Source organism: Podarcis pityusensis, assembly GCF_964106645.2.
Source record: "Podarcis pityusensis genome assembly, chromosome: 1".
Lineage (NCBI taxonomy): Eukaryota > Metazoa > Chordata > Lepidosauria > Squamata > Lacertidae > Podarcis > Podarcis pityusensis.
Window position 1 is genome coordinate 138,311,670 of NC_138028.1, and position 24,151 is coordinate 138,335,820.

The 24,151-nt window shown below is 46.2% G+C and overlaps 1 protein-coding gene and 1 long non-coding RNA gene across 6 annotated transcripts in view; both read right to left on the reverse strand.

Moving 5' to 3' along the window:
• LOC308484731 overlaps positions 1 to 24,151 on the reverse strand; it is a 160,440-nt gene that overhangs the window by 90,780 nt on the left and 45,509 nt on the right. For all 5 annotated transcript variants that reach the window (XR_013990096.1, XR_013990097.1, XR_013990098.1 and 2 more), the window contains 2 exons: positions 21,681 to 21,753; positions 16,092 to 16,265 (listed from right to left, as the gene is read on the reverse strand). This is a non-coding gene — a long non-coding RNA (uncharacterized lncRNA). The remainder of the gene's footprint in view (positions 1 to 16,091; positions 16,266 to 21,680; positions 21,754 to 24,151) is intronic.
• The window catches only part of LOC308484157 (uncharacterized protein), a 53,205-nt gene continuing 42,398 nt past the window's right edge, over positions 13,345 to 24,151 (reverse strand). The window contains exon 2 of the mRNA XM_081018828.1: positions 13,345 to 14,907. Within this exon, the coding sequence (XP_080874954.1) occupies positions 13,790 to 14,863 (1,074 nt within the window). The 5' untranslated portion in view covers positions 14,864 to 14,907 and the 3' untranslated portion in view covers positions 13,345 to 13,789. The remainder of the gene's footprint in view (positions 14,908 to 24,151) is intronic.

A 24,151-nucleotide genomic window follows, 5' to 3' on the forward strand; every position in this document is an offset into this window, starting at 1 on the left:
ACCCAGCATCCAGAAATCTTCTGGATGAATCGGCAGCAGGCGAAATGCTGATTCAATATCGCATTTTGCCAATAAGGCAGCTTGGCCAAACTTCCGAATCATCTTGATCGCGTGATCAAGGGAGGCGTACTTTACCGAACAGAGCTCCTGAGGAATCACATCGTTGACTGAGGTGCCCGTAGGATGTGATAAGTTATGAATCAAACGATATTCACCTGGGGCTTTCTTCGGCACAATACCCAATGGGGATATATGCAAATTAGAAAATGGGGGAGTACTGAAGGGAACCGCCATACGATGCATGGCCACCTCCTTTGCAATCTTTTTCCGGGCTATTTCGGGGAGCTCACAAACTGACTTCTGATTAGTAGGATTCCGTGCCACGGGAGGCATGGCTACCGGAATCCGAAAACCAGCAGTAAAACCATTAACTAGATAACTCGCGGCAACCTTATCAGGGTAAGATTGCAACCAAACTCGAAGGGCCGGCAAATGTACTGGGGTATGAGCCAAGGACGCCAACATACTATTTTCCTGTCCCTGAAGTTGAGGGAAGGGGAACTGACTTGGGGGGTTGCTGAGATCCCCCTCTAGCCCCACGAAAGGGCCGCCTACCACCAAAGCAAGAGGAGGCAGAGTGCGTTCCGTTGCACTTCTCACACAAGTGAGCAAATCTGCACGCTGCACGCTGGCAGGAACCCTTGTTAAAATCCCAGCAAACCAGCCGCCGGCCTGAACTAAAAGCAGAAATCCTTTGCTTCTGCTGCTCTGGCACCTTTTTATCAATGAGTGGGGCCACGTGAGTGGTCCACACATCGAGATCCTTACGATCCCAGCGGGCCGAAGGAATCTTGGCAGCGCGGCGCCTGAAATTCTCGTCATATTTGATCGCAGCTTTCCCACCAGCTTTGGTGAATGCAGAACGAACAATAGATAGATAAACTATCAAATGAAGAGATCTCCGAGGGTAAGCTGCAGAAACCACGCCAGCAAAGACCTGGAAACAATCGAGCCAATGTTCGAATGTCCTGTCCGCACTGGCGGCCCGCTTTTTTGAAGAGGAACTTAACTTCTCTTGTTCTTCCGAAGGCGGGACCAACTTGAACATGTCAACATAGCGGCCGTTTAGGATTCTGGACCGCAGTTTTGCTGACAAATGCGAGCCTGGTATAATATCCCTGGCAGAGTTGGTTGAGACTTTAACGTCGGGAACCAATACGCCATCCCTGCATTCCTGGACTGCCCCATATTTTGCCCGGTGTGAGTTGGCCCTACGTTCCCAAGCCCACCGAGGAAGTCCCGAAGCCGATTCGCCAAAACCCCAATAAAGTTCCATAGAACTTCCCTCATCGTCAGAACCCGAGGATGACGTACCAGAAAGAGAGGAAGATGAGTCGTCCTTCCTCCGCTTGGCACGCTTCCGGGATGACCTCTTGTGGCGACGCTTCCCTCCCGAGGACTTCCTGGCAGGGACTGGAAGACTGTCTTCAATGGAAGACTCGGAATCAGGATTCAGCAGGGGTGGGACTGGAAAAGACTGCGAAGAGACGACACGTGAAAGACCAGAACCCGATGCCGCCTCAGCGGGAAGCTGAGGGGCAGCACGTTGGCAAACAGAAGCTGCCGAAGGACCACGTCTCCCTGAGGCCCTCCTGGTGGGACCTGCGGACCTCCGTGACCGACCCCGTGCTGCAGGTAAAACAGGGGACTGGGCTAACTGGGGGTCCACCACCAAACCCCCCGATGACGACCCTTCTCTCTCATCTTCACTAGATGACGGTGAGGCCGGAGACGACGCCATCACGGAAGGATGGCACCTTCCAGTTGCCGACGGCCGGGTGGAGCAATGTTGAAGAAAACCATCCATTTCAGATGCGAAGCGGGATAGGGCTGCTGGGTCACCGGCCATACTCGCCACCAAAGATTGAACCCGCCCAACCGGTTGAGCCGGAGTGGGTGAGCGGAGCGCCTGGGATGGGCCTCTAATAGGCCGTTTTGAGGCGGTGGCTGGACCCGGGCGGACAGCAGCTTTCTTTGGGGCCATACCTGCTAGTTGGAAACAAAGCAAAATTAATAAGCTCCACCAAAATCGCGCAAACAATAAACTGGTAAACCAGATTCAATCAGTGCCTTGCCTTGTTCAATATTCAATAAACTAAAATTAAAAAAAACAAAAAATTAAAATAAAATAAAAATAAAATAAAGTTAAAAATAAAATAAAAATAAAAATAAAAATAAAAAATTAAAATAAAATTAAAATAAATTTAAAATAAAATTAAATTAAATGAAAATAAAATTAACTTTAAAAATTAAAATAAGAAAAACTAGTTAAAATGATTCAATAAACCAAAATGAATTGCAAAAGCACTTATCTGATTTAACTATGTATTTACTCAGGCCAGCTAGCAGGGGGCTCCCTGCTGCACAGGCCCAATAGCTGGGTCAACCAAGCAAATAAGGTGCAGTACCAGACTTAGCCACAGGGGGAGCCCAAGCGCAGCCCAGGCGCAATGACGGCAGCTGGCCACAAGAGGGAGCAGGTATCGCAGAGTACAGGCAGGCACCCGCCCCTCTGCACCGTTACAGACAATGGAGGGCCTCCGCCTATTGCGCGGCAATTTTTTTATTTATTCCCACCGCGGGAATGCGCAGGCTGCGCCGGAGGAGGTCGGGAGGCCCGTGCAGCCGCCGCGCGCTGCCCGAGAGGCGCGCGGCAGCAACGCTCCGAGGCTCCCAGCAGCTAGTTAAAGCGGAGGCACGTCCTCTCTAAAGAGACTCGGCCCAGCGCACCGGGAAGGAGCGAAAAGGCGGCGACGGGCCCTTTGCCGAAGCCGCGGCCTAACGGCTGCGCCGAGAGCCAGAGGGAGCCCGTCAGGTAAGCGTGCTGGCGTGGGGGGGGCGGCAGAACTTCGCGGCAGCAGCCGCGAGGCTATGAGGAGGAAACGGGCGCTCCCGCGGCCTGAGCAGGAGGGGCTGGAAGCCTCTCCTCCGTTAATTCCGCCACCGGGGCCTCAGACCGAACAGGCCCGGGCCCGGAGAGTCCGGGAGGCGACGCCTCCCGGGGCTGGGGGGGGGTCCCCACCCTCAGCCCTGCCCGAGAAAATAAAAAAGGGGGTAGGAAAAAATTAAATTCAGAAATAAAATAGAATGGAAATTCAGGCAAAGAAAAGGAAGGCAAAGGGGAAGGAAGGATCAAACGGAAGGCAAGGGAAAGAGGGGCCTAAGGGACAATAAAATAAAGGTCTTAGATTTTAGCAGGCCTAATATACAACCGTCTCCAGATGCGCACTGCTCCTTGATCCGGTGCAAAAAGGCCAAGAGGACGCCCAGCAATGGCGACCTGTATTTAAAGGCTCTAAACCCCTCCTCCGAATTGGCAACATACAAAATTCCCCAGTAACCCAGTTAACCACTTAAGGTCTGGGTTATCCAACCTGCCCAATCACACCAGGGTGGCCTGTATTTCCCAACCGCAACACATGCTCTCATTTAGGGAGAACATGCTTAATCATCCTCTCTGATTATTCACACAGTTGAGAAGAAAGTTGCACTTCAGTAACCTTTTACAAATATCTAAAAAATAAAACTGGCAATTTTTTTTAAAAAAATACTGCTGCAACTTTGTGATATAGATAAGGGAAATAATCTAGGGGTCAGAATGCAGACGCCAATGCCATGGGATCTAGAATGTGATTTCCAACAGGGCACCAAATCACCCTTGCAAAGCCCTGTGTGATTTGTGCAGCATTCTCAGTAGACCACAGGCCAGCCTGATGGTATCCATGCTTGCTTAGAATGAATCATAGAATCATAGAGTTGGAAGAGACCACAAGGGCCATCGAGTCCAACCCCCTGCCTAGCAGGAAACACCATCAGAGCACTCCTGACATATGGTTGTCAAGCCTCTGCTTAAAGACCTCCAAAGAAGGAGACTCCACCACACTCCTTGGCAGCAAATGCCACTGTCGAACAGCTCTTATTGTCAGGAAGTTCTTCCTAATGTTTAGGTGGAATTGTCGGGAAACCAGCCCACCAGGTGCGGAGGAAAAATGACGAGGAGTCATGGGTGAAGGTTTAAGCAAGGAGTGCTCTCTCCCCCAGCAGCCTTGCATGTTTATTAGCCTTGCGCACATTACATCATGTTGCATATACACGTGTAGCACTCGGGTGGAAAACAGCTAGGGTTTGCATTTCTTAGAATAACTTCTCTACCAGACAGCATGACAGCCGCATAAGCTTTGCGGTTAGGCAGCGCGACACTGACCCAGGCGTGTGGGGGAACAAGTCAGCAGATGCTTCCTCTTGCACAATCTTGCACAAGGGTGCTATTTTTTTATTGCATCCCCACATGCCCTCCTTTTTTATTTTATTTAATCAGAGTCATAAATTTCATTGCGAAAGCGCGTGTATCTGGCAACATATTCTCGGCGGGGGACACCTAAGGAAGTGCGTCGCGAAGACCACCACCCCATACAGTGGGTGATCAACGAGGGAACACGTATGCAACAACAAATACACACAAATCCTATAACCAATCCTAAGCCTATTAGCAATAAATGACGAAACCAAAATCCATCGGGAAGCCAGGAAAAAAGCCATTCCCAAGGGTCAGGAATGGGAGGATGTGAGATCGGATTTTGTTTAACCATGGCTTCCATTTCATTAATAGTTGTGGAAATACTAAGATTATAATCTTTTATATACATACAGCAGTGTGATAACACTAACCCACACACCCCTCCCTTGGAGGCCAAAATGGTGTCCAAAGCATAGCGGTTCTGCAGGGAAACCTCACGAATATTGGACATTTCTTGGTTAATTACTTTCAAGGCTTTTATAGTTGCATTGAATAGCCCTTCTGTCCAGTTGGAGAGTCTGTGGAGGTCCCTGTAATTCATGGCAACACCAAGAGGGGGCAGGGCAGCCCTAGCAATTGCAGTTTCAGCATAATGAACTATAGGAGCGTTAGCATCTCTCTTATTGCGAAGCCGAAGCGAAGAAATATTATCTAACTTATAAATCAATGGAACTACAATACCAAGGGTGCAAATCCCTGAAAAACTTTTAGGAATTTCCTTATAGGCTCTATGTCCGCAGAAAAGCCAAAGATCATTCTGTAAAACCATGGATGTCCTACTACTCTTTTTCATCCACCATATCCATCCATCAAAATCATTGCACATTGCATGCTGGCCCCATGTCATACGGTGGGTAACATTCCCTATAACTACTGGTGGTCTTCCACTGCGTGTGGTTGTGTTCAAGAAACAAGAGGAGGTATTGACATATTCATAAGTCCAAGCACAATTAGGGTAGTTCCCTAGAAATACAGATGTGTTATGTTTAAACTTAAAACACCTATCTGCTGGTTCTAACAAGGTCAATACCACTGGTGGAAAACGTGTGCGGTTAATCTTGAGATTATTACTTATCTTAAAAGAATCATTAATGGGGATGCCATGCAACAATATGCCAGAGCGTCGAGCCTGTGGAGGAATATGCATACAAATCCAACAATTAGTATAATTCAAAATCTTTGACAATTGAGCCATGTCTTTTACAAAGGTATTATCAGTCCAGAGAGCATGATAGTCCTCTGAACGATTAGTTTTAGACAAAATACTGGGATCATGGCTAGCTGAGCGTCGATGTCTTCGAAAGTGCTGTGGATGCAGCCAGCCAGTAGAATTTTTTTGTTTCGGCCAATGTTGCAGGAACCAGATGAGCTGTGCAGGTGGGCAATATGGGTTATAAGGGAAAAGGACAGCAACTGCCACCTCTTCACAGCCTCTGTGAAAGAGGGTGGCAACATTTCCTTTTTTCAGAAACCAAAAACCTGGTTTAGTCCAACAACCAGTGCGACAGACACATGATCCCAATTGACCAATATAGGCTTTGTTAATTGGTGACAGGGAATGTTGGAAAGACCATTCCCAATTTGTGGTGGGAACACAAATAGGGGTACTATCACGGGGCGGCAAAACCCATGCCAGACCTGTATATCGCGGGCATCCTTCATAGCCAGGAGAGTTTCCTAAGCAGGCAGCGGCAAAACCATAATGGAACCTTTTTGTGTGGTTCCAGGAGCGTCGTGGAGCTTGCAAAGAATAAGGTACAAGATGGTTTGGTAGTTTTGCAGGAAAGACTGGTATCGCTGTTACAGGTGATTCCAACCACGGCACGTTCAGGGTCAGATGGCGATGTCTCCAAGTGCAGTAGGGACTCAGGGCTGCAGGAAGGCGACGTCCGCCAGAGAGGGTGAAGTATGGCTCGTTGCTGCTTTCACTTCCGAGGCAGAAGCTCGCCAGGGTCGCACACAGCGCGCTGGTAACCAGGTAGGCCGTCCATCCAGGTCCACTGCCGCGTAGCCGCGTCCCCAGGAGATGAGTGGCACAGGACCATGCCATGTTGGATCAGGTAGCTGTCTGTAAGATACAAGAGGTCGAGCCAAAGGCTCTGCTTTTCGAAAATGAATCTCAGCCGGTGTATATTCCTTATTATGGGGACACAAAATATGGTTAAGAGTGAATAAAACAGTATGCACAATTGAAGGAATCTCGGCGGAGGGGGCACTTCGACCTCCAAGTTGTTTGGACAGCAGAGTCTTGAAGGTCAGGTGCGCCCTCTCCACAATCGCCTGTCCTGTTGAATTGAAAGGCAAACCATGGATTAATTTCACATTCCATAAATCACAAAAGGATGAAAACTGAGAGGAAATATAGGCTGGGCCATTATCCGTTTTAATGCTTTGTGGCTTACCCATCACAGCAAAACAGCGCAGGGTGTGCTGAATGACGTGACGAGCGGTCTCACCCTTCAATGGGGTGGCCCAGATAAATCCAGATGAGGTGTCCACTGTCAAGTGAACTTTTGAAAATGGTGCGAGCAGAGGGGTGTGAGTAACATCCATCTGCCAAACCGCAAGAGGGGACGTACCCCTAGGGTTCACCGCATCAAAGGGAATCATGGTTGGAGCCTTAGAACAGATAGAACATTGAGAGACAATGTCTCGTGCCTGTGCAATAGGGATTTTAAACATTTTTGCCAAAACTTTAGCAGGCTGGTGAAAGGTAGAATGAGAGAGAATAGGGTCAGAAAACAAGGAAAACACTTCAGATCGCAGTGCAGCGTCTGCCACGGCATTTCCCTGAGCCAAAAACCCTGGGTGATTGGTGTGGGAACGAAGGTGTGCAACATAAAAAGGATGACGGCGTTCTTGAATAAGATACTGCAAGGTAGAAAAAAGAACAAACAAATCAGCATCTAACGCAGGCGTGATATAAGAAACAGGCAGGGAAGACAGAAGGCGATACACATATTGTGTATCAACAAGCAAATTAAAAGGTTTATCAGGAAAGAGTTGAAAGGCAAGGATTACAGCAGCAAGTTCAGCCCGCTGGGCGGACCTCTGTTGCTCAGTAAATTCAGTTTTCCATTTTCCACCCTCCTCCCATGCCACCACCCCCCGCGTTTTTGACCCATCAGTGAAAAGGGTAAGGGCAGAGGGGATGGGGGTCGGAGAGAGAGCAGTTTTTAAAGTATAGACAGTTTGAGAAAGAAAAGACAGGCGTGGATCAGAGGGGGGATTATGCGTGATGGTTCCCAAAAAATCCACAAGTGCTACTTGAGTAGCCACGGAGGTGGAAATCAGGTGTTGTGTTTCTGTGAGTGAAAAAGGCAAGTAAATTTTTTCAACGTCCAGTCCAGAGAGGGCTTTTGCTCGAGCGCGCCCTTTAATTACCAAATCCATTACAGCCGCTGGAGAGGAATAAATGTTGCGCGGTGGAGTATGCGGAAGGTGGATCCATTCCACAATATTGACACCCGAGGGGGCAGCCGATTTCTGTGAGTAGAGAATGGCTGTAGGCAGCAAAGGTGTGGAAAAAATTGCCAAGGATAACTGCACATTGTGCAGAGTGTCTATGCGATCCACCATTCGGTCTCTTAATAAAGCATTAACCTGTTGTAAGGCTTGTAGCATTTCTTCTGTAACTGGGATGACTTCTCCAGGTAGTTTGTGTCCTTGTAAGGCAGAAAACAATGGTGACAAGGTGCTAGTAGGCAGATTAAGGTAATTCTTTATCCAATTCAGGTGTCCCAAAAGTTGTTGAAGGTCAACCAGCCGTAGGCGGGCAGGAAAAGACAATTGGGGAACAACCGGAATGGCAGCTTGTTGTGTCAATTTATGTCCAAGATATAACATAGGCAAAGTTTGCTGAACCTTATCTGGGGCAATACACAGTCCAAAATCTGTGAGGGCAGATGTAAGGTCTTTTAATAATTCCATTGATATGTCCTGTGCAGCCACAAGGATATCATCCATGTAATGACAACAAATAACCTCTAGGTGGCGCTGGCGGAAAGGTTTTAGGGCTAAATTGACAAAGTGCTGGCATAAAGTTGGAGAATTTCTCATACCTTGTGGCAGAACAACCCATTGGTAGCGTTCCGTTGGTTGAGCATTGTTGAGAACAGGCAATGTAAAGGCAAAACGCTGACGATCTGCCGGGGCTAGTGGTATGGAAAAGAAGCAGTCTTTTATATCTACCACCAGAAGTTTGTGGTCTTTTGGTATCATATTAAGATTAGGAAAACCAGGCTGTAATGCGCCCATAGGTTGCATCTGGTTGTTTACCATCCTTAAATCCTGAATGAGCCTCCAATGGCCAGAGGTTTTCTTTTTGATGACAAAAATTGGTGTATTCCATGGGGAGGAAGAAGGCTCTATGTGTCCGAGGCGAAGTTGTTCCGAGACAAGCTGGGGTTTCTCCCCCGACACCCAAAACTTGGGCAGCTGCCTTTGTAGGCCATTCGGGAGGCCAGGCTTGTTTAGCAATCACAGTAACGTCTGCCCCTGTATCTAGAACCCCCTCTACCTCACGTCCACCCAGTGTCATTTTTAAGGTAGGGCGCTGAGCTGTGAGAGGCATTGCTGCAGCAATTAAGGGGGTATCTGTAGGAGTTGTGGCATCCGCAGGGAGCAGTATGACTTTAGCCACTGGCGTGCCAGATGGGAGATGGCAGGGACGATCAGCATATAGCGTAATGGTGATTGAATCATAGGGTCCTTGAATGGTTCCAGGCACAGCATATACCCCAACAGTTTGTGCAGAGGCAAGTGGCAAGACAAGACAACGTTGAGAATTGTCTATAGCAAATCCACAGGCTATAACCAAGGCTTTGTGAGGACAAAATGGAACCGGGAATCGTACATCCTGAGTGAGAATAAGTTGTGGCATCAGACATTGTCCCCCTATTGATTTACTGGGGCCCGGGGAGGGCCCGTTTGCCAGTTTCCCTGGTTCTGGGATGATTGTCCTTGGCTAGAGGTTTGATTCTGATTAGCAGGGTTTGAGTGGCATTGATTTGCCCAATGAAAGCCTTTCTTGCAGATAGGACACTTAGAGGGGGGGCGCTTTCCAGACTGACTGCCAGTGGAGCGGCATTGTGCGCGGAAATGGCCAGGCTTATTGCATCCAAAACAAAGTTTGTCTTTCATAGGGTTGGCAGCCTGGGATAAAGCTGCGGCAAGTAGCCGTGCCTTGTGGCTTTCTGAGCCGATGGACTGACAAGCCTTTAGCATGTCGGCTATGTTTATCCCTTGCTGGCTGATCAGAGGGCGAAGTGCCACTCTACAATCCTCACTCGCATTATCAAAGGCAAGTTGTTTCAAGATCACCTCCTGAACTTGAGTGTCTGCTATTTGGCGCTTCAAAGAGTCATATAGGCGATCGATAAAGGCAGCATATGGCTCATTTGGACCTTGGCGAACAGTACCCCAACGGGACGTACTGTCACCCTTCGTGTCAGGCACCTTTTGAAACGCTGTCTGGGCGCAGCGGGTAGCAACTTCCCAATATGCAGCGCCTGCAGCAATCTGTTGGGCGATGGTAAAAAAATTGCCAGTTCCAATAAGACCATGCATAACGTCCTGAGGAGTAAGGACTGGAGGAGGGGGGGGAGGTGCTCCTCCTGCGGCAGGTGCTGGAGCTGCGGCCGCTGCTGCTGCTGCTGCATTGTTTAAAGCCATGGCAACATTTGGGGCTTCTTGTTGGCACAGAAATTGCCATTCCTGCATAAATACAATGACTCCAGACGGTGGCAGTATGGTCCTAGCCAACAATTTTATGTCCTCCGGAAGACAGGGCTGCTGAAAAATAGTGTTCAACAGACCCAATGTATATGGAGCCTGGATGCCGTTTTTCTGGACGGAGTCATGCACCTCTTTAATTAGTCTATAGTCAAATTGTTCATGACGAGGTGGCCCTCCCCCTGGTCCAGCAGGTACCAAGACAGGAAAAAGTTCTGTGCCAGATGAAAAACCTAAGGGGGGGCTGCTTGTTTAATTGCAGTCCCCAGTGGCGTCGGTGGGTGCAATTGAGGATTAATGGGTGGAGCAGACGGTGCCGGTGAAGGCTGAGAATCTGGCGGTCGTGGAGGAGGTGTAAAAGGTGGTGGTAGAGGCGGTGCGTCTAACACAGATGCTGTTTTTTGTTTTGGTTGCGATGAAGCCAAGAGAATGTTTTTGGGCGTAAGAGTTGCCATGCAGCCACGGACTTTAGCCCAGGCACTGAGGACGTGAACATTTATGCGGCCATGGCCATGAAAGTGGTTGCCAATCCTATCCCAGTCTGGAATTTCCCACGTCCCCTCATCAGGGAACCACGGACAGTGTTCATCTATGGCCAGAATCAATGCAATTAGATCACCTTCAGGTACTTGCTGTTTATTTTCCCGAAGGAGGTGCTGCATGTCTTTTAAAAATTGTTTCTGAGGGTTGGAGAGCGCAGAACCCATGATAAAAATAGAAAAATAGCTACTCACCGGGGATCCGAAGATGAGAAGGCGCCTTGAGCCACAGCCGGGCGGGTGAGTAGCAGGAAGGACCGTCTTTGACAGCACGCGTCCTGGAAGCCGTTCAGGCCTCACACGGGGCACCATTTGTCGGGAAACCAGCCCACCAGGTGCGGAGGAAAAATGACGAGGAGTCATGGGTGAAGGTTTAAGCAAGGAGTGCTCTCTCCCCCAGCAGCCTTGCATGTTTATTAGCCTTGCGCACATTACATCATGTTGCATATACACGTGTAGCACTCGGGTGGAAAACAGCTAGGGTTTGCATTTCTTAGAATAACTTCTCTACCAGACAGCATGACAGCCGCATAAGCTTTGCGGTTAGGCAGCGCGACACTGACCCAGGCGTGTGGGGGAACAAGTCAGCAGATGCTTCCTCTTGCACAATCTTGCACAAGGGTGCTATTTTTTTATTGCACCCCCACATGGAATCTTCTTTCTTGTAGTTTGGATCCATTGCTCCGTGTCCGCTTCTCTGGAGCAGCAGAAAACAACCTTTCTCCCTCCTCTATGTGACATCCTTTTATATATTTGAACATGGCTATCATATCACCCCTTAACCTCCTCTTCTCCAGGCTAAACATGCCCAGCTCTCTTAGCTGTTCCTCATAAGGCATCGTTTCCAGGCCTTTGACCATTTTGGTTGCCCTCCTCTGGACACGTTCCAGTTTGTCAGTGTCCTTCTTGAACTGTGGTGCCCAGAACTGGACACAGTACTCCAGGTGAGGTCTGACCAGAGCAGAATACAGTGGCACTATTACTTCCCTTGATCTAGATGCTATACTCCTATTGATGCGGCCCAGAATTGCATTGGCTTTTTTAGCTGCCGCGTCACACTGTTGGTTCATGTCAAGTTTGTGGTCAACCAAGACTCCTAGATCCTTTTCACATGTACTGCTCTCAAGCCAGGTGTCACCCATCTTGTATTTGTGCCTCTCATTTTTTTTGCCCAAGTGCAATACTTTACATTTCTCCCTGTTAAAGTTCATCTTGTTTGTTTTGGCCCAGTTCTCTAATCTGTCAAGGTCGTTTTGAAGTGTGATCCTGTCCTCTGGGGTGTTAGCCACCCCTCCCAGTTTGGTGTCATCTGCAAATTTGATCAGGATGCCCTTGAGTCCATCATCCAAGTCGTTGATAAAGATGTTGAATAAGACCGGGCCCAAGACAGAACCCTGTGGCACCCCACTAGTCACTCTTCTCCAGAATGAAGAGGAACCATTGATGAGCACCCTTTGGGTTCGGTCAGTCAGCCAGTAACAAATCCACTGAGTGGTAGCATAGTCAAGACTGCATTTTACCAGCTTCTTTACAAGAATATCATGGGGCACCTTGTCAAATGCCTTGCTGAAATCAAGGTAGGCTACATCCACTGCGTTCCCTTCATCTACCAGGCTTGTAATTCTGTCAAAAAACGAGATCAGGTTAGTCTGACATGCCTTATTTTTCAGAAATCCATGCTGACTATTGGTGATCACTAAACTAGCCAAGTATTCTTGTACTATCTCCCTAGTTATTCTGGGCTGTGTTTCCTTTGCTGAATCATTTGCTCCAAATTCTTCAGGTCGGGCATTGTTTTCTTTATCGGAGAAAACTGAGGCAAAGAAGGCATTGAGGAGTTCAGCCCTTTCTGTGTCCCCTGTTTGCATTTCACCATCTTCTCCTCTGAGTGACCCCACTGTTTCTTTGTTCTTCCTTTTGCTACGAACATACCCATAAAAGCCTTTTTTGTTGCTTTTAACCTCTCTAGCAAGCCTGAGTTCATTCTGTGCTTTAGCTTTTCTGACTTTGTGTCTACACGTGCTGGCTATTTGTTTGAATTCCTCTTTGGTGGTTTCACCCCTTTTCCATTTTTTGTACACATCCTTTTTTAATCTTAACTCAGTTAAAAGTTCTTTAGATAGCCACCCTGGCTTCTTTAGGCACCTTCCATGTTTCCGTCTCATTGGTATTGCCTGACGTTGTGCTTTTACTATCTCCCTCTTAACAAACTCCCAGCCATCATGAACTCCCTTTCCTTTTAGTATTACTGTCCATGGGATCTCACCCAGCACTTCCCTAAGTTTTATGAAGTCGTCTTTCTTAAAGTCAAGAAATTGAGTCCTAGTATGCTTGGCTGCTCTTTGCCGCTGTATAGTAAACTTCAGAAGAGCATGATCACTCGTGCCTAATGATCCTTCCACTTCTACCCCACTAACCAGGTCATCAACATTGGTTAGGACCAGATCTAAAATGGCTGTTCCTCTTGTTGCTTCTCCCACTTTCTGGACAATGAAGTTGTCTGCAAGGCCAGTGAGGAATCTGTTTGACCTTATTCTCTTGGCTGAGTTTGACATCCAACAAATATCCAGGTAATTGAAGTCCCCCATTACTACTATCTCCCTTCCTTTTGCATGCTTGTCCATCTGTTCCAGGAAGGCATCATCTATGTCCTCCATTTGGCTTGGGGATCTATAGTAAACTCCCACAATGAGGTCACTGTTATTCTTCTCTCCCTTAATTTTGACCCAAATGCTCTCACTTTGGCTTTGAGGTTCTAAATCTTGGATCTCTTCACAGGTATACACATCCCTGACATATAACGCCACTCCTCCTCCTTTCTTGTCTGGTCTGTTTCTCTGAAATAGATTGTATCCCTCCATTATTACATTCCAATCGTGGGACTTATCCCACCAGGTTTCAGTGATGCCTATTATGTCATATTTAGTTTGCTGTACCAAGAGCTCAAGCTCATCTTGTTTATTTCCCATGCTTTGCGCATTAGTGTACAAACATTGAAGTCCATTAATCATTCCCCCGTGTCTCTTATTTAAGGATTTTTTCCTCCCACCACTAGGTCTGCGTGCTGTTTGCTCCATTTGGTCTATGACATTTGGATGATCATCTTCATCAATTGATAGACTCCTACCTTCAGGAGCACTGTCTCCCTCCCCCACATTAGTCAGTTTAAAGCCCTCCTGATGAGGTTTCTGAGATTTTTGGCAAAAACATTTCTCCCAACCGTTGTGAGGTGCAGCCCATCGCTTGCCAGAAGTCCATCTTCAAGAAACTGCAGTCCGTGATCTAAGAATCCAAACCGTTCCTGTTTACACCATTTGCGAAGCCAGCTGTTCACTTCCACTATTTTTCCCTCTCTCCCTGGGCCACGTCGTTCAACTGGGAGGACAGATGAGATGACAATTTGTGCATTTAATTGCTTCAATTTCCTGCCCAGAGCCTCGTAGTCTCTTTCGATCTTCTGGAGGCTATTGCTTGCAGTGTCATTGGTTCCCACATGAACCAAGAGGAAGGGGTATTTGTCAGTGGGTTTTATGATTCCTTGCAGTCGTTCAGTTACATCTTGGATCTTAGCCCCGGGGAGACAGCACACTTCCCGAGACATCTTGTCAGGCCCACAGATCACTGCTTCTGTTCCCCTCAGTAGGGAATCCCCTATCACCACTACACGCCTCCTCTTAGGTTTGGTCGGGGTTCTTCCGTGAGCTGTCCGTTCCAAGGTCGCCTGCACATTCCCTGAGGACTGACTTTGCTGCTCGTCTTCATATACCTGATCGACTGTAATGAGGGAGAGATCCTCAAATGGAGTCTGCTCTTCGTCTTCCCTGCTAGGGGAGAGGACCTCAAAGCGATTGTGTATTTCTAAACAATCAGAGCAAACCCTGGGCCTCCTACTTCTTTGAGTCACGTTTCTCCATATATCTGGCTCCTGTGTTGGTGAACTAGCCTCCTTCTCAGGGGAGTCCCCTGTCTCCTCCTTGGTGGAGACGGTGTGTTCTGTTGCTTCCAAGAAGAGCTCCAGCTCTCTAATTCTTTGGAGCGTAGCTACACGTTCCTCCAGTTGCTGGACTTTGTCTTTTAAGAGGGCAATCAACATGCAATTGCTGCAGGTAAAGCTGCCTGCAACCTTTGGCAAGATGGCAAACATTGCGCAGGAACCGCAGGCGACTGCAGCTGTTCCCTCCCCCTCCATCTTGAGAACGTGTCGTTGGGGGTGGCTACAGCGGCCCTCCATCATAAAAAGCAGGAAGAAAGGACAAATAACTCCCCCCACAAAAAAACCTAGGTCTCCCCCAACAAACGTTTGAGACCATCTCCCCTAAATCTAAAAGATGGATCAAACTGCCACTGCCCTGCAAGCTCTGATAAGCTCCTCCCACAGCTAATCACCTGCCTCAACAGAAGGCCTTCCATTTGCATGCTTGGCCATCTGTTCCAGGAAGGCATCATCTATGTCCTCCGTTTGGCTTGGGGATCTATAGTAAACTCCCACAATGAGGTCACTGTTATTCTTCTCTCCCTTAATTTTGACCCAAATGCTCTCACTTTGGCTTTGAGGTTCTAAATCTTGGATCTCTTCACAGGTATACACATCCCTGACATATAATGCCACTCCTCCTCCTTTCTTGTCTGGTCTGTTTCTCTGAAATAAATTGTATCCTTCCATTATTACATTCCAATCGTGGGACTTATCCCACCAAGTTTCAGTGATGCCTATTATGTCATATTTAGTTTGTTGTGTATGAGCAAAATGGCAGCCATGTGTCCAGTTCTACTCTCCGCCCCTGTAATGTTTAGTGGGATTTACCTGTGTCCCAATGCTGCAATGCTGTGCATTTCTGAGAACTCACTTAGAGGGCAGCCTATAAAGACTGCAAGGAAATAAATGAAAATGTGCGTACAATTCTAGCCTTAGAGAGCTCTTCATTTTCCCCAAAACATTTTGTTAGCCAAAAAGAAGGTACTGGCAAATCAAAAAAGACCCATAAAGAAAGCCTCAGGAGAAAGGGAGGAAAATAGTATTCCGAGTCCTCCAGTGTGGATTTAATTTTTAACTTGTAGCCCTACGCCTGGCATTGCTTGGGAATTCCACGAAACCAAAAAATCGGCGCAGTTTTGTAATCTGAGTTATGCCCTGCAATTATTTTGCCTGTATTGCTAGGTGGTGCTGTTCTTCCACTTGACATATATCCCATAGAATCCTAGAAGTCTAGAGCTGGAAGGCATCCCAAGGGTCATCTAGTCCAACCCCCTGCAAAGCATCTGTGAGAGATGGCCAGCCAGCTCTGCTTGAAACCATATCGTCTAGCCCTTTGGTGGTTTTATATTTTGATTTTATTCTGTGAATCGCCCTGAGACCTGTGGGTGGAAGGCAGTATATACATTTAATAAAGAGTAAAATGATAATAGCCCTAACATCCAAAGCAATAGCAAAAAGGAGGAGGTAGAGGAGGAGATTTACTCACCTGAAGGTGCTTCGGTGGTTTGTATTTGTCCACTCTGGGTGCAGGATACAGAGTATCCTGCAGTTGCGTGGTGGTATTCTCCCCAGGTCTTAATAGGATGTTCCTTGTGCGGTTCTGTGGAGATTTGTTGTTGTTGTTGTTTATACCTCATCCACTCTGGGCCTTATAGCATATCTAAAACATAAGAAAAACACCAAGTGTTTAAAATAGGATTACCAGGTGTCCCCAGTTCCCGGGGACAGTCCCCAGACTTGCAAATCTGTCCCTGGGAAACGTGGCAGCGGCAGCCTCAGCAGCCCGGAGCCAGCCTGGTAGCACAGTTGGCTCTGGATGGCTTCAGGAGCTGCTCGCTGCCGCCGCCACTGCTGAGGGGGAAGCAGGGACGTCCAGCGGTACAGATCTCCTGCCCTCTTCTCCCTTTGTTTTGACAGATCGGGAGAGGCTCAGGAGTCGCAGGCAGGTGGCTGTTGCCTAGGAGGGGCACAAGGCACGTGGTTTTCTGCCAGGCAAGGTGCAAAGCCCTTCTTTCACACCCTGTGAAACATAAATGCTTTGCATTTTTTTAAAAACTGGGAAACAGCCACCCGCCCACAACTCCCAAGCCTCCCTTGATCAGTCAAAACAAGGTGGGAAGGGGGCAGATTGGGGGAGGCTTGGGAGTCACTGGTGGGCAGCACACCATAGCCCAGTTTTTTAAAAACTCAGGGCATTTATGTTTCACAGGGTGCAAAAGAAGGGCTTTGCACCTTTATCCAATATGCATGTGTGCTTGGGCCCAGGGTCTTTCACCTCACCATCCCCACTACTGACTCCCTGTTGCTACTCAGCTTCAAAAAAAAAAAAAAAGTGTCCCCATATTCATTGAAAAAAATCTGGTAACCATAGTTTAAACCCTCCCAAAACAGGGCTGCCTTCAGATGTCTTCTAAAAGTTGTGTAATTCTTTATTTCCTTGACATCTGAAGGGAGGGCATTCCACAGGGCGGGAGACACTACCAAGAAGGCCCTTTGCTGGATCCCTGTCCCTTCGCTTCAGGCAGCAGCAGGCCCTCGGAGCAATGGGGGTGGAGACGCTCCTTCAGGTCTAGTGGGCCGAGGCCATTGGGGGCTTTCAAGATAAGCACCAACACTTTGAATTGTGCTCAGAAGCACAACTGAAAGGCAGCTGTCATATTTATAACACTTGGTATGATATTTACAGTATTATGCTGTCTGCTACTGTGGTGTAATAGTCCTTTAAGAAACCTGTACGCAATACTTGTTTGGCCACAAAGTGTGGCCAAACAGTTCTGTAAACTGAACTGGGACCTACTATTGGTGCTTTGCCATGTCTGAATCTTATTAATAAATGTTGGTGTTTGTTATGTATTGAAGTTCTCACCCTGGGCCAGCAGGGGGATACTGTAGATAGTTCAGGTCCACATATGCAAATAAGGGATCAAAAGTGACATTCAATGATTGGATAGTTACAGAAAGTTGTTACAGTTACGTTGTACTGGCTGAACCCTTCAGTCCAGTTCTGTTCTGACCTGTGAATAAACAAGAGCTGTTTGGAGAATCACTGTGTCGTCTGATATGTTCACCCACAACTTAACAGTGTTTATAGAAGACTTGGATATGCTGAGATCTAGCAACAATTAGCCACTCTCTCATCTGTTGAGATACCAAAATTTATTTGCTTTTTCAGCATATGTTGCTGTTCAGAGAAATGCCACATCATGAAACTTTGAAGAAGACAGTTTCTGCTTTTATCTATAGACATTTGCTTAGTACTTTTACCCCCACCTTCAACAATAATGCAAATAATGATTTGCATAAATTAGTAAGTTTCTGTTTAGGGTTTTTGTTGCTCTTGCCCATATAGTTTATCTGATTGCAATATTATTAATCACAGAGCTTGCATGTGTGGATCATATAAATGACTGGCAGCTGTCTAGTTAAAGCTGCGTTTGAGAGAATGAGATGCGCTTGCCTATGTGTTCAGAGGAGGAGGAGAAACCAATGAAGAAATCTGGCTTCTGTATGACTGACAGCTGAGAATGTGCCCTCGAGGCATTGTATGAAAACAAAATCTTTCTAATCCCCAAGGAAATATCGCATGATCAGCAACACAGAAAGTGCTACCCTTTTGTAGCACCAACTGTTTGAAAGTGAACTCAGATGTAAGCAGTATTGCATTGATATATCCACAAAAATTACTTATTGATTCTTGTGAATGTTATGGCTAATATCCAATTATTATCTACCAACTCTGTCAAGAAACTCAGTGTCACTGTTGATTCTAATGACCTGTAAGGAATACATTAAAGACCTACTTCTAAAGCTGTTTTTCTCCATCTCAGAGTATTAACAGCCTGAGACCTCATGCTTTTGTTGTGGCTGCAATTGATTACAGCAATTCTCTGCTGGCTGAACTCCCAGCTCATGTTCTATATCATTTTTGTCTCATTTATAACACTGCTGCTGGGATTTTATTATTTATTTTTACAGGTACTAAGATATGTCATGGTCTTCTTCTTTTTCAGCATCTTTTGCAATTTTTAAATATGTTTCTGGTATATACCTGGTCACAATCCTTTCTCTTTGACATAGTAAGTGGATTGCTTCTGAAGTGCTGCAAATGCAGAGATGTGCCAGAACAACAATTATTTGTCTTTATTAAAATTTCCTCGGACGTTTTGTTTGAGGAGGAACTTTCAAATATGTTCAGTTTTCATTTCTGGTGGCAATTTATGTTTGCACAGAAGCCTCCTGAGCAATTGTGGGTTTTTTTATCAAAAGTCCTGTCATTCCTTGAAAAACATAACATGTTTGAGGCAGAACCCTCAAATTCACCTCAAATTTCTTTAAGGCAAAGCTGTGATGGCAACTTGACACAACAGAGTTTGGTGGCCCATCTCCTCCTCCTATTCCTCACTCAGGGATTCATTCTTTTCTAGGTCAGATATGTAAGCCTCTCTGGCAAATAAATACACATGGATGCTGACTTGAGCTCCTCAGAAGACAGAACAAAAGCTCAATAAGATGAATGGATTCCAGTGTCATGTGCCAAAACGAAGGGTGTCACCAGTTGAGGAAGTCTGAAAGTAAACTCAGATGTAACTCAGAGGGCTGCTTACCAGAGCTGGAAAGATCGCAGGAGGGTCCTGAGAGTTTTCCAGGGCCATACCACAACCTTGCCAGACTGCAGTATGCAAGGAGGCACCTTCCTTACCACCCTCTGGGACGCTGGGTTTACCGGGCTTTGGGAAGGTGGTGTGAAGGCTCTGGGATGCTGTCAGAGCCCTCAGTTTCCCTGCCCAAAGCCCTGTAAGCAAGGAAAACCTGCTAGGTGTGAAGGTGGGGTGAATAAATAAATGCAGAGCAGAGAACTGTGAGTTTCCCCAGCTTGTCATTTACTTATTTATTTAGCCACATCCATGTAAGGTTATGGTCTCGTAAGTAAAGCAAGCGTAAACTGCGAGCTTCTTGTACCATGGATAGGATCCTAGAGCAGCAGGCTGTTGGTTGTATAAGAATGGCTGAGGTTGTAATGGAGCACACCAGTATGCCAGTGGTTAATGTGATAGAGTGGGGGGGGGAAGGCTGGGTTCTGCTTGGTGCCTGTGAAAAGCCACTCCACAACCCAGGGGAAGTATGTGATCGTGTCTTCAGGCATTTCATGCTTGAGCAAGATTCTGCAGTTATATCGACAGTTGTTTGCTTTCTGTGTGCAACATCACATACAGCAGACAGAGGCACACTGGGTTTTATTTTCTTTTGCTGTCATTGATGGGCTCCTATATATTACATGTTTTTTTAAAAAAGAAAAAAAACCCAGTGGGTTTCCCAATCATTTTATTAAATTGAAATGTTAGAAGCAGTAACTGCCTCACATTCAGAAAATGATCATTCTAGCTGCACATCTATAGTAAATGTAACAGAAAATTCAGTCGCACAATAAATTCCCCCACATTAGGCGCATGGAGAGTTTCTGGTTAGCTATTATTGCACATCTTCAGGCTACTGTGAAGGTGATGTCTTGTTATTTTTAAAAAGTAAACATCACTTCTCATTTACCTGTCAGAGTTTGCTGCATTGGTATAGGTCTTTAACTCTTCTCTCTCCTGCAACCCTTTTCATTATTTGAAGACTTACAATCTGGGCAGATTTCATGATTTTGAAGTGGTGGTGGGGATAGGCTTAGCAACTTGCTAGACACCTGGACCCATCCAAGTACAGTCTGTCCCAGTTCTCAATGGGCTCATATTCAGAGAAAACCCAAGGAGGATTGAAATCCTGCTATTTCAGTGAGCACTTGAGATCTTCCGACCTTTCTTTGACATCACACCTTGAGGAATCCTTCTTTCCTCCCCACTCAAAGACCAATCCCGCTCAATCCAAGTGCTCTAGCTTCTCCTTCTCCTATATACAATTCTGTACAAGAGCCTCTGTTTCCCTTGGCCTCCACCATGTCACACTTTAACACTGCATAATTGCATGAAGTGCAAGTAGATAAATAGGTACCGCTCCGGCGGGAAGGTAAACAGTGTTTCCGTGTGCTGCTCTGGTTCACCAGAAGCGGCTTAGTCATGCTGGCCACATGACCCGGAAAAACTGTCTGTGGACAAATGTCAGCTCCCTCGGCCAGTAAAGCGAGATGAACGCCACTACCCCAGGGGCAGCCACGACTGGACCTAATGGTCAGGGACCGCTTTACCTTTACCTTTAACTCATAATCTTAGAAGAAGAAATTGCAGGTTTCATTGTTTCTGAATGAAAAGTGTACATTTCCCCAATACCAAATCTAGCACAGAGAACACACAAGGGCCTGTTTTTATTTCATAACAAAAATGGAAACGTTTCTGTATTTGTAACAAAATGGACTGTCCAACTCAATTTGTAAAGGATGCATTTGAAAATCAAATGCCCATGACGATCACTGCGCAAGTGTTGTGTCGCTTTCAAGACATCAGTTTTCATCATAACACTTTTCACATGTACCCTGCTATCATGTTGGAACTAAACCACTCTGACATCTCAGCAGTGTTGATATCATTTAGCTAGCAGGAAGTTATAAAGCTGTGAATTGAGATGAATGGATTTCTAAACTGTCATCTTGTATTTCATTTTGCATAATGTACTAGGGTATCCAATTGCATTTGAAAAATATATAAAATGCTAAAGGACTGATGAGACTAGATCACTTGAATCATCCATGTTGAAATTGGAGGCAGTGAATGCTTATTAGCACCATGCTCCAGGATACAGTCTAAATTTTTAATAGCTGTTAGACATTTTGAGTACCCAACTTTGGCTGATCTTTAAAAAGAGTTCTGTTTTAAATGAAAACTGAGTCTTTGAAATCAAGACCTCCTAGCATTCAGGGTGTTAAACATTTTAAAATGTATTTTCCAGCTTGATTCATAACACAACAAAGACGAGATACGGTAACTGGACTGAAATTAGTTTTCACCTTGATTCAAACACTTTCAGCCCCAGAAGGTGAAAAATTAAGATCAGTCACAGATCTGCTTCCATCATCTGAAGAACCGCACCATAGAGAGAAATTGCTAAAATCACACATTAAGGTAACAGTAATTCTACTTACTACAAGCTGCAGGTCCTCCACCTCAATCCCGATTTTCCTCAGTTGATTTGGGATGTCCCTCCCCATTTCTTGACTGCAAAAGATCAAGACTATGTATTAAACTCCATTGCTCTGCTCTTGTCTCAGAGAAATCCACCAGGGTCCCTCAACATTCTAGTCTCTTCTGGAGAAAATACTCCTGTCGTCTGCGGCCAGTTTTTAAGATAGGCTGCAACTGGGGTTCCAATTGTGGCACAAGCATGCAAAAGGTCAAAAATACCAGAGGCAGATGACATGGTCTAAGACAGGTTGAGGGTCAGGTTCCACATCAAGTAAGCTGACCTGGAGCTAGAGGAGTTGGGAGTAAGTCATGGCTGTATAAGAGCTGGTGTATGGTATCAACCGATAGGATTCAGGTTGTGGGGTTAGCTGACATATTTAGACTAGAATGGCTGTGAAATTCCAAGCTTTAAAAAGAAGCACAAGAGTTTTGTGCCTTTTTTTAAATGCCTATCTTGATTTTTTCCACTGAAACAGATGAGCACTACCTGGACAACATGACCAAATATGCACCACATTGCCAATTCACATGTGTCAGGCTTTGCATACATGAGCAGTTACAGCAATTGCCAAGAAAAGTCTTCAAAGCTTCCTTCCATTTAATGACAGGTGTGATGTCCCCATATTGTGGGTCCCATTTATTCCAAGGCTGGGTAATAGAGGAAATATAGCAGAGGGAACTTTTACAAAATCAATGTGCTCAGAAGCATTTTGGGGTTTTTTAAAAAAATGTTTTTTTCGAGTGCACCCTCACGCCTCTAAGAGTCCTGTAAAATTGCTGTAATTGGTGAGAGCAAATTTAAGCTGCAGGGCTGTGAGTTGGGAGACCCATTGGCTTCCCTTCTGAAGGATCCCGTTTCCAATGAACAACTGCACTGCCCACTCTGGCAGTCTCTCGGTTGGATTACTCCAATGCTATATGCATGGAGCTGCCTTTGAAGACAGATCAGATACAGCAGACGGTGCAGAATTCAGTGGTCAGGTTGCTAACTGGGGCAAGACAGTCCAAACATGCAACCCCAATTCTAGCAGGACTGCAGTGGCAACCAATTAGTTTCTGGTCTTTGGTGTGTTTTCTTTGTGCATTTTATATAATGAAGAGGCGGGGGGGGGGGGATGCTTACATTTGACATCAGTACTGGACTCAGCCGGCTGCAGGGGCTGGTGGGATTGCTCACCAATCAGTTTAAATTTTACATGGGCTGCTCAGAGCCCAGAAGAGTGGGGACCTGGCTGGGCTAGTCTTTGGTCTGGTCGACTCGCAGGGCATAAAAGCTGGCTGGCTGTGCTGCTATCTGGTCGCCGTATTTGGGATAGGCCTGCAAATAGCTTTAACTTTAAAGGGAAGGGAGAAGGAGTCCAGGAGAAGCCCTGGATCCTGGATTCAAATTACTGATGTAAGCAAAATAGCTGGAGTTGAACTTTTGTGTAGCCCTATTTAATATGATTTATGCTTTTAATTTCCTTAACATCTCTAAATTGTAAATTAATGGGTTGTGGGTGCCTTTTAGTATTACAGAACCTGAAAATAAGCTTGGGTGATTCAACTGAGTGCTTTTACTTTGTAAAGGGAAAAATGGTTCTTTTTTATCTCTGAGAGCAATCCACATGTTGGGTAAACTGATCAATTGCTGACTAGCTCCATTCAGGCGGGCTCATTTTGTCTTCTCCCAAGATTTAATCCATCACACTGTTTTTTTCTTGTCAACACAACCAATGAACATCCACTTGATAATGAAGAGCCACAAATGCTTGGAAACAAATGTAGTTCATTAGGTAGAAAGATAGCCTGGCTGTTTAGGTAGCAGTGGCGGTGCAGAGATATCTAAGAGCAGGGAAAGAGCATTTCTGGGATTATACACTAAAGAAAAATTGCCAAATGGCTATATGCATCCCTGGCATGAGTGTCAATGCAGTGGTTATAATCAGTCATGTTTTGTGTGATGATACTCTCTGGTACAAAGAACTGCCCATGGTAGCCATTTTGTGCAGGCACTTTTTTCATTTTTTACCATTTTTGATGATGTGTTAGGCCTCAAACTTGTATGGAACGCACATCATGTGATCTGAACAGGGCCGGCCCACCTACGAGGCAAGGTGAGGCAACCACCTCGGGCGGCAGGATCCAGAGGCAGCAGCTCCCAATGTAGATCTTTATTCCCTCCTTGTTCCTGATGTAGATTCTTCCCTAGCAGGGTGGGAGATGCCATTTTGTGCTTTGTCTCAGGTGCCAAAATGTCTTGGGCCAGCCCTGGATCTGAAAGCCCTAGCCAGAATTCCAGATGTCTGGGAGCTGCCTCTGTTGACTCATGGGTGATTAAAAGGAACTCTGTGCAAGCTTGGAGATGCTCTCCAGCATTGCATGTTCTGGAGGCTTGTATTAAAAATAGCTTTTGGAGCACAGCCCTCTTGAGGGTGGGTGTAAAAAAATA